This window comes from Trichomycterus rosablanca, unplaced genomic scaffold (genome assembly GCF_030014385.1).
Source record: "Trichomycterus rosablanca isolate fTriRos1 unplaced genomic scaffold, fTriRos1.hap1 scaffold_161, whole genome shotgun sequence".
Taxonomy (NCBI): Eukaryota; Metazoa; Chordata; class Actinopteri; order Siluriformes; family Trichomycteridae; genus Trichomycterus; species Trichomycterus rosablanca.
In genome coordinates this window covers 83,770-94,444 of record NW_026946989.1, presented here as the reverse complement: position 1 = coordinate 94,444, position 10,675 = coordinate 83,770, and the positions used below count along the sequence as shown (strand labels likewise).

Below are 10,675 nucleotides of genomic sequence, written 5' to 3'. Positions count from 1 at the left end.
GATTTCTGAGCGGTTCTAGCTTTTGGAATAGTTTTAGCTTTCCGAGCCCATGATGAACAGTCTGGCGTGGAAACATTAAGACAGCTACATGCTGCTTTTGTGCTTTTGGTTTTGCTCCAAGTTTGTGCCACCGACTTATTCTCTCACATGGCTCGTTTCTGTTCCCCTGTTTTGATTGACTTCTGTCAAGCTTCGGGAAGTCTGTTAAGCTGTCTAGCCTTAGTTTAGCTGGTTGTTCTGTGTTAGATTTTGACTCACCCTCGAGTGATCTGGAACCATTACTCCTATCCGTTCCAGGTAGGATTGTGAGCATTTTTGTCTCCTGCACAGCGATTTTCCGTAGGAGTCTGTAGCAGTTGGAGCAGCACGAAGAACCCGCTGTAGTGATAGGAGCCATGGTAGTCCTGATAACTGTGCCCGAGTTTAGTCTGACGGCTAGTGGAAAACTCCGTTAACTAAATGTCTAGTTTAATGTATTTCTGTAATGTATTTCTGTAATTCTGTGCCTTTCCAGCCGATCTATTGTCGGTGTCTGCTGATTGAGCTCTATATTTTAGAAATAAAAGATAAAAAATTACTAAAATAACTAAAAACTAAAAGCAAGCGGAGAGCAGACAGAAAGCGTGCAGCCAGTGCGAGCATCAAAATGACTTTTTCAGACCCAGCAACACCTTTAGATACAACCTGCTTTATCCCAGGGACTTCACACCAATTGGTCAGCCACCTATAAAGCATGTCCCTCCTAGTCAGTTTAACCCCAATTCACACCTGGCAACGACTCTCAAATGAGTCACACCTTACTTTGCTTGATTTAACTTGAATTATTTTTTTTCATTATTTTCATTATTCATTGATAAAGATTTCAGTTTATAATATTTTATCACTTATGTGACGAGTTGCTTGTTCATTTCTGTTTCTGTTGTTTAGCCTGTACAGAACCATGAGAGATCTTTGGACAGACATAAGTAGTGCCAGTTCTAAACAACAGTGATGTGCTGGGGAGTTGCACAGTCTTCTATTAAAAACATGGAAGTGTTCCTGTTGATGACCACTGGACTACAGTTTATGGGATCAGTGCCTTTATGTTGTGTTTTAAACATTTGTTGTTGAAATGTCAGAACATGTCATATGTAGCATGTTTTAATGAACAAAATCAGTTTTGAAAAAGCTTTTTGTTACATGACATTAGACCCTCTGGTTTAAATAAAGTACTTTAGTGATTTAGTGAGTAAAGTCTGGTTTCCTGGAATGTTGCTGGGCAAAATGTGCCAACTGTAAAGGGTCATTTTGATCATTTTTTATATCCATACGTTCTCAGCTGTACAAAACTACAGCTGCAGGAAAAGGTCATTCCAAACTTGTTTAGGATTCATCTACATTTCTGCATCAATTACTCATAAAATGTGCTCTCCTGTGTTGTGCAGGTCATAAAGTAGGTAAAGAAAATACACACGCCAGTACAAACACAGTTTTATTCAATATTTTATTGGTTTTGTTTCCTCTCTTGTCTCATACACCACCACAGAGAAGGTCAAAGTGCTTTCAGGACGACAGACGTGGTCGTTGATCTGTAGGGACACAAAACAATGTAATGACCGTTAAATTACCATCAACTGCAATCAAGGCACAATACACATGTGTTACAAGTCTGCAGAATCCATTACCAGACACCCACCGTAGATTATTGTGGTGACTCAAAGACGTGTCATCTTCTGCCAGATGCTTATGCCCAAATCTGATCTGGTTGCATCTTCCAGTAGGTTAGACTTGTTCATTGATGGGGCTTTCTATAAGACAATTACCCAGAACACACACACCCATATCAATCATTGATGTTTAAATTCATGTTTTAGGAAGAGCAGCTTCATCTCCAGATTGAAAGCATGTTTAAAATAAGATGACGCTGATCATTTTGAGAAGAACTGCCTAAACCACTTTCTCCCAGCGCTCACCTTTCTGACCTGGCGTGGTTTGTACACGGTGCTGAGGAACGGAGATGATCTGAACCTCAGCTAAAAAGCTCTGGATGTGTTCTTGTAGCAGACCTGTGCTGTGGTGGTGAAAACATAATGTGAGATTGATTTCCATCATGTGTTAAGGGGATGTGAAGGTAATAATTATCGAAGGGGGGAAACGGATGAAAAGCAGCTTGAAAAACTTCAGTATTATTCAGTCGACTGACTCGTCAAGCTGATCCACAAAATGTTTCTGATCTCCAAATCACTCCTGTTGTGTTTTCTGGTGTTCATGCTCTCAGATTACTTTGACATTACATGAAAGCAAACAGTGGACGGTTTTGTTCACACACATTTAGTCATTGCTTAGTCTCCAATATGCTCACCCATGATTTGTCTGCTACAAACCCATACAGGTGCCTGTAGAGTAAAGAAAAAAAAAACAGTTTGACATGAGGAATTGTTGTAGCTATCAAAAATGTATGATTTTATTTGGTTAAAAGTTCTTTACACACCAATTACTAACCTAGTGTCTTTAATGTTATTAGCAAAATGCAACGATGATTCATTGCAACATGTGATCTGGCCTATATGCTAACACAGACTCTTAGCTAAATCCATTTAGGTCTATCCTTATGTGTTCTGACTGACCTGGACTTAGTTCCTAAGGATCTCTGAAAACCAGTTGTGCTCCAGGATCATCTCGAGGCTGGGTCGCTTATTCGGATCCTTGGCCAGGCAGCGTCTTATCAGATGACGGCAGGCTGTGCGTGCAGTGATCGGGTCGTTACAATATTGTAATAGAAACTATTTAACATCACTTGAAAAAAAAAAACTAAAAGAGACATGCTTCTTATGTTTCTGCATTTTCTTACCCATAGACACACCAGCTTTGAAGATCAGGTGTCCAGCAGCGATCTCCCTCTCATTCCAGAATGGCAGCTCTCCACACACTAGAACAAACAAAAGGACGCCCAGGCTCCACACCGTTGCAGCGCAACCATGATACTTACCTTCCTCGATCCATTCAGGTGGGGCGTATAGTATGGTGCCTGAATAAAAGTGAGAGAAACGGTTCACACACACGGCTTTCGTATGCGATCGCTGTCATCTGTTTTTTATAACTGCTGACCTCCGAGGTACAATTACCTGCAAAACGTCTGTAGGGTGTCGACTTGAGCAAGTCCCCACAGCCAAAGTCTATGAGCTTGACCTCTAACGTGTCGAAACTGACCAGAAGGTTCTGCTCCTTGATATCCCGATGGAGAACGCCGCGATCACGGCAATGACGGGCGGCGAGAACCACCTGCCACATGATGACCTGAGCCAGACGTTCGGGAAGTGAGCCGTTCCTGCGGTATTCGAAGAGGTCCATGCAGCGGGCGGGTCGCTCCAGGATCAAGACGTAGCACTCGGGCATGTCGAACCATTCCAGGAGCTCCAGGACGTGTTCGCAGTGAGGTGGCTCGGACACCATCAGCATCAACGCCACCTCTACAGGGAGACCGTTCTTCTCACCAGGCTAACATTTGAGCATATATGGTTAGCATGGGGTTGGAATCGATAGTCAATAGGCAGAGTGGCGGTTACATTCGATGCTATTTTGCATTTTAATGCATCATGTCATTTATAAGATAAGGTTTTTTTTATATATGGCTGTTGCATCTTCACAAGTGAAACAAATGTTACTTACAATGGTGATGAATCTGTCACAGCCACTCTTCAGCACAATCTTAATAGCAACCTATTAAAACATGCAAAACAAAACTATTAAAATCAGGAACGAATATTACGGGAACGTACTTTTGGCCAACAGTAACCAAAAGGGCCGTTTGCTTTTTAACTACAAGTTTTCATTGTGGATCTTAAGATCAAAGCAGCTTTGTAATGATCGGCAATTCTCGTGTCACTCTGAGCAGAGCCGAGTAAATATCTCACCTGTTTTCCATCGGCCTTACGAAGTCCTGCAAACACAGAACCGCAGCCTCCTTTACCCAGAAGCTTTCCGACTCCGTACAGGCTATCGAAGCACTCTGTAAAACAGGACGTGTGTTTAATCTGATAGAAACTCCTCAGTAAAAGTAAAAAACTCAATAAAAAACTCACGAGCAGCATGATTTAAGCTCTAGAAAATATTTGTTCTATGAAAGATGTGAGGCTGGACAGACCTTTGGAAGGAGCGCTGCCTCTCTGGACCGAGTGCTTTCCTGTAGTCGTGCTCTTCTCACCAGCTGTTGTTCACACAAATGTCATTTAATCGCTGTTAGTAAATGATCTCTAACACATCAGATGTACAACAAGTGTATAGAGCTTTACAGAGTCATACGTTACAAATGTTTTATCATGAAATCATACCAGTTCACAATATCATTGAATGGTTCAGTAAAGCTGTGGCTGACCTGTGTGAATGGAGTCGCTGCAGGAAGTGCTGGTGCTCAGTTCCTCCGGGCTCTCTTCGATGTGTGAGGTCCCTCCAACTGTACCTTTAACACTCTCGACTTAACAGACGTGTTTTGTGTTAGTATCAGCGTTTTACATCAACTTTCAAACAATCACAGAGTGAATCTTTCCTAGAAAATTGTTCTAAATCTTACCTGAACTGGATTCTTTTCTAAATCACTGCACTCATTCACTCAGAACCTTTCACCTAGTAAATTAAGCTCTGAATAAAAAAATAGTTTTCTAGTCGACTTGCTGTAGTGTGTACTTACCACTGCTCGCTAGAGAAGCATCAGAGAGGGAGTCCAACACAGCAGCCGATTCCAGCACAATTTCACCAAGACTCAGCTCAGCTGTACAGAGGCAAGGTCAGAAGTGGATGGTCAAGGGTACGAGGTTTGGGACGGAGCAGTTATCAATCAGAAAGAGTAGGAAAGTTGAAATGGAATGTGTCTGCATCCATTCAAATGTTGATTTTGGCCATTTTAAACTGGTTTGCTTTATACTTGATGGAATCGAGTGTTCTTGTTAGACTTGAGTTTCAAACCCACCTGAGGTTCCAGAAGTGGATGGTGGACGTAGCGAGTCTCTCTCTGTGTGTTGGGATCCTCGTGATTCAGAGGAGCTACTGGATCCTTCCTGTTTTGGGCTCAAATCCACCACCTCATTTGATTGGGAAGTGATGGATTCGTCTGTTCTGTCACCATCGGTGTTAGCAACCATGTTCTGAATGGTTCTGATCCAAGCCTCTCTTCTCTCCTCTGAATCGGCCTGCAATACCCAGATCCTACACACACACACACACACGCACACACACACACACACACCCTGAACATGGCACGAATCTACAGCACAACAAAGTGCTTATTCCACTCCGGTTTTCATGTCATTTCTATTAGAAAGAGAGTAAAATGTTCCTTTTTTAATTCTTCATCTTTGTATAGCAGAACTGTTGCACATCCACGCCCTTCAGAGTGTCATAAATAAAGAAATCAAATGAATTTTCATGCCTGATGATACACTGGACTTACTTTGTAGGTGAAACCACCTGGAAGCAGCAACGGCGTCCGATGCTCTTGTAGTGTTTGGCCGTGCACAGGCGTAAATCAGCTATGACCACCATGATATTCTGCTGGGGGCACAAAAGGTTTCTCAAACATTTCTTTACCTCTAATGTTCCAGCAAAAACAACTCAAACTTTAGCAAACAAGTCCTTAAAAGTGATTGTTCAGGAACAGTTGCTCCTTTTTATGTTGATTTTGCAGTAGGCCACTATTGCTACTGATTTTACTTTAGACAAAGGACACGTGACTAACCCCGGATTTCTTCTTGTACATAAGGTGGTTGTTCTGAATCAGGAACCAGCGCCTGAAGGAAAGAAACAGAAACAAAAGGAATCATAGAAATAAAACAACTGCATAGCACTGAAATTCTGCAGGGTTTCACTTGTAAATGAACTTTATATTAAATCATGTTGAATCGTCGTGTATTCTGATTTAACATGCCGTTGATCAGTCAGAGTCAGTAAAATGTACAATATTTAGGAAACGATTGCTATGATGATTAGAGGGGTTTAATTTGCCATTCATTTCTACCTAAATTATTGCTCATCGTGTGTTCTAGCTCTCTACAGACCTGTTCCATATTTTAAAGACATTACTGGCCCTCTTGAACAAGTATCCCTCCATAACTGTCTGGTTCTCTGCGTCCACACTGCCCTCCGGTTCGGTCTCGCCACCACAGACGTCCTGAAAAGACGTCTGAGAACGAACTCGACCGAACGGCCAGCACAGACTACGCCAAAAGCGTCGCATTAGAGAAGGATGGTCGGTAGCACGTCTCTCCTGTTCAGCAGCCATCATGAGAAATGATGTACAAACACTGAAGGTTCAACTAAACTGAGCTCTCATAGAACACTCAGTGTCATCACAATGATGTCACAAAGGCAGAAGGTTTCAGTGCTGCAGCGCTGCAGGTGATGGTGTACATTTAAATTTCACCATTTGTTTATTTTTCATTATTTTACTCAAATGATTTTAACACCCCCCCCCCCCCCCCCCACACCTAATTTATGAAAAATGTCTTTCTTTGATTTTACTGTGTTAATTATTTCTTTTATTTGTGCTTTTAGTGATAATTACTGTAACCTTACACAACATGTGTATCAAATACATTTACATAAATCATTTTTAGTCAAAGAATAAATAATGAATGGTAGAAAACAGCTGCTGAAGAAACACTTTTTAACTTTTTTAAATGCCCCAATCAATGTTATGAAAGCGGTAGAGAGGAGATGGATATACTGCATATAAGGTTAGGGTATTCAACACCAGCTCAGACTGAAGAAGTCATTCGGATTGAGTGACGAAACGTATCTCTACAACAAACTTGTGTCCAGATGAACTGATTCAACTTTGTGGATAATTCAAACAGGGACTTGAACCCTGGACCCTCAGATTAAAAGTCTGATGCTCTACCGACTGAGCTATCTGGGCTCTGCAACCAACTTAAATCCTCACAAGCATGTGACTTAAATTACAAACTTTAACATACGTTGTCGTGTAGAATTAATATAAAACGTTTTATTTCTGTTTTGGCTCTCTTGAAGGTGATTATATAAAGTTTTAGGTGAAGTATGTTGCTGCTTACACACACAAAGAAAAACATCTCTGGAGGAAAATTTAGCAGGTAGATTACAAACAGATTCCTTTCTTTCACCTTTTTCCTGTATCAATTGCACGATTGTTTTCCAGTCCTTAAATGTTATGTGCATTTATTTGTGGCAAAATAAAAAAGTCCATAAAAATCTAATTGAGTTAGCAAAGAACCTTGAATTATACTAAATAGTTCTTCAAGTAGAAACAGTTCTAGCAAGAACACAAAAAACCTAAAGAAACACTTCTTAAGACTTCTTAGTCTTAGTTTTTTATTATTTCAAATGCCATTCATTATTTCAAATGCCATTCATAATTTATAATCAATCACTGATTTGTGAGATATCAGCAGTAGTAGATCATGTTTAACTGGTTTAATATTGTTTAAGCGCTGATTATCGGCTGTTTTTCGTGAGTATGTTGGGCGGTTTTCCATGCATTTTGGCGGAGTTTTAAATGCGCAATCTGGCAACCCTGACTGAAGCGTTCATTCATATTTTGGAGCGATGTATGTTTGTATGCTAGAATATAAATAACATCTTTTACAAACTGCTGTCTATTTACATTGACATTTTCCCTTCTGTCTAAACCTTAAAATTGGATTTGTAAAAGTAAGCGATACTGTGGATAATATATTTAATGAGCTGAACTAACCGAGAGAAGCGCTAACGGTGGTGGAAGAGTCTAAAAGGGTTTGGAACAAAGTCGTATCATCATAGCAGTACAACACAGTTTTGTCCGTAGTATCCGAAAATATTGTTAGGATAAATCTTTTGTTCAAAAGGTCCTGAAGAAAGCAGTCGAAGGAAGTCCAGAAAGTACTCTTTAAAACACTTTATTAAGTGTAAAAATAATCTGTGAATATATATCAGAGCTAAGCCGGCCGGCGCTCCTTTTCTCCTGCAGTCTAGACACACCACGTAAGAAAGAGGCCGATCTGAGCCCGCCATCCCTTTTTTAAAACTAGTCTAGGCTCCTCCTACGCCGCTGCTGTTGGAGCCAATGAAATGTGCTAAAAAGCCCCGGGCTCCGCCTCCCCCCTTCGGTATGAGTCAGGGGGGGGGGATCCGGGTCACGGCGTCATTTTGAACAATAGACCATGTGGTCTGGATGTAATTTATGTTTAATAATGATATGTTAAAAACCTAACAATCCCCCCTTGGAAGCATCTTAATGCTTTCACAATAACTTTTAACTATAGGTTAGGTGTTTCTAGATCCCAGGAGATAAGGATAGCTGTCAGCAACCCCCCAATTTAACCCCTTCTGACTACATGGCCACTGGGCTGAATTTTATACAATAAAACGTTTCTAAAAATAAAAAGGCTACCAATTAAACTAAAGGAACCGTACCTATCGCAACAGCTCCTAACCCTGAAACAAACAAACAAAAAATAATAAAAACAGGAAATCAAAAATAAAGTAATTTAAAAAATAGGAAATCAAAAAGAGAAGAAAAATAAAATAAACACAATGGGTGCGTAGCTTCCACAGGAAGTCCGTTCAGGTTGTCCTCCACCAGACGGAGCTGCAGATATTCAGAAGGGGCCCATAGCTCCTGTGTCTCTGCATGACTCCTAATGTCTTATGGATTCTCCCCTGTCGGTCTTACCTGTTTCCACAGCAGCACAAACATTTCCTAAAAGTACCAAACATATATACATTGTAAACAATCCTGAACTAACCCCTTGCGTCTTGTAGCTAAACTATGTGTGTTGCACTTAACTAGTGTTTTCAAAGATGGTCTATGTGTCTGCGAACTATATGTTTATGTTTTTGTCTCCTAGTCTAACTAAATTCTCCCCCCTCGTCTTGTTCCGCTCCGTTGATTCCGCTGGACTCTTCTTCCACATAGTCGGTTTTGTCGGGCTTTTCTGCTGTGGGTTGTTCCCTGTAGGCAGGTCCAGTTAGTGCCACTTCTGTCCCTTGGAGTGGGTCTTCCAGTCCCCTCAGTGTCTGCCTCTGCCAGTCCTTCCAAGTCTCCTTCCTTCATCACGGTGTGTGATTAGTAGTGCTGGTCCTCTCTCCTCATCTTGTCTGGTCGGTTTTACCTTTAATTAAGCAGAGTTAGTAGCACTTATGCCGCTCGAAGTGGGTCTTCCGGCCCACCTTCAAGGGTATCCTCCTCATCATCATCTACCTGATATCTCGACAAATCATCCAACACCATCTGGATAACTGGTGGATCCTGCCCCCCTCTGCTTCCTCTACTCACTATATCTATTACAAATCTTCCCATTAACACCCTGATACACGGGACACAACAACCACATACCACTAAAATTGCCGTTCCCACGCATGCTGACATCACCAAACTTGCAATAACTTCCTTCCATGGCCCAAACATCCCTTCTAGCCACTTAACCCATTCATACACACATACAATCATACAACAGACAAACATATAAGCTACTTACCCAGCCCTCACCGCAGCCACCCCACTCCCAACAACGGGATACACGGCCACGGTGAGCTTAGACACCACTGCCGCAAGGCTTTCTGGGTAAAGCCCGTGCCAGACCCAGTGGCGACGCTACACTGCCCCCTCCCTAATGGTCAACCGTCCCGGTGACCCACTCACCAGCGTCCACTGGGTGGCTCCATGTCCGGACCGCACCCCATTACACTGCCGAGTCGCTCTTCCACCCACTGCTGGACCGGGCACCCTGCCCCTACAGCCACCTGGGCTAGCGCACTCGCACAGACCGGGCATATTGGCTCACCAAACCATCAGAGCCACCCAAACACCACGATCCCACTTCTGACACCAATGTGGCGCCGGCGAGTAAGGAAGGTTAGCGTCAGGGCCGCAAGTGAGCTGCCTTTGGCAGTTCATTCAGTGTTTTAGGGACAGACACCCATTCATACACACATCCCTTCTGAAAAATGTCCCCTGTTTATCGGTTCTGGTTTGTTGCTCCTGAAACAGGTGTAATTGTCTTTATAAGCTTTGATGTTGGTTGGAGTTGGTTCCTGAGTTAGTGGGTGAGACATGGATAAATTCCCTATGTGTTAAATTAGACATTTTAGACCGCTTTAAACAACCTTTCGAGCAAAATCTGTAACACGTATTAAGACAAAGATAAACTGGTTTTAACGAGACACACCCTAGAACAGAAAATTCCTGCCTAGTCGAAGAATACGAGTATTCTTTTAACATTCACTGGCACAACTCACTCGGTTGTCCAAACACAACTCAGACAAAAGAACGTAAACCTCAGTACAACAGTGTCTACTGGAAACAAACAATTACTTCACCGCGACCGACAATGGCCCTATGGAAACAAACATATACTTCAGGGCAATCGACAGTGATCCCCTGGAAACAAACATTCACTTCACCGCGACCGACAATGGCCCTATGGAAACAAACATATACTTCAGGGCAATCGACAGTGATCCCCTGGAAACAAACAATTACTTCACTGCGACCGACAATGGCCCTATGGAAACAAACAATCACTTCACCGCGACCGACAATGGCCCTATGGAAACAAACATATACTTCAGGGCAATCGACAGTGATCCCCTGGAAACAAACAATCACTTCACCGCGACCGACAATGGCCCTATGGAAACAAACATATACTTCAGGGCAATCGACAGTGATCCCCTGGAAACAAACAAT

At 42.2% G+C, this 10,675-nt stretch overlaps 1 protein-coding gene and 1 long non-coding RNA gene across 2 annotated transcripts; both read right to left on the bottom strand.

The window, feature by feature from the left end:
• Positions 1-1,469: 1,469 nt before the first annotated feature.
• Positions 1,470-2,940, bottom strand: LOC134305894 (uncharacterized). Its single transcript, XR_010008861.1, has 5 exons — positions 2,831-2,940; positions 2,607-2,719; positions 1,953-2,375; positions 1,676-1,787; positions 1,470-1,568 (listed from the first exon to the last, which is right to left on the bottom strand). It is a non-coding gene; the product is annotated as an uncharacterized LOC134305894 (long non-coding RNA).
• Positions 2,941-2,982: 42 nt separating this feature from the next.
• LOC134305892 (uncharacterized) lies at positions 2,983-6,253 on the bottom strand. Its single transcript, XM_062990229.1, has 10 exons — positions 6,030-6,253; positions 5,711-5,762; positions 5,426-5,523; positions 4,946-5,181; positions 4,667-4,747; positions 4,355-4,453; positions 4,124-4,186; positions 3,894-3,988; positions 3,649-3,699; positions 2,983-3,477 (listed from the first exon to the last, which is right to left on the bottom strand). The coding sequence occupies exons 1-10, from the start codon at positions 6,251-6,253 to the stop codon at positions 2,983-2,985; spliced, it is 1,494 nt and encodes a 497-aa protein (XP_062846299.1).
• Positions 6,254-10,675: the final 4,422 nt, after the last annotated feature.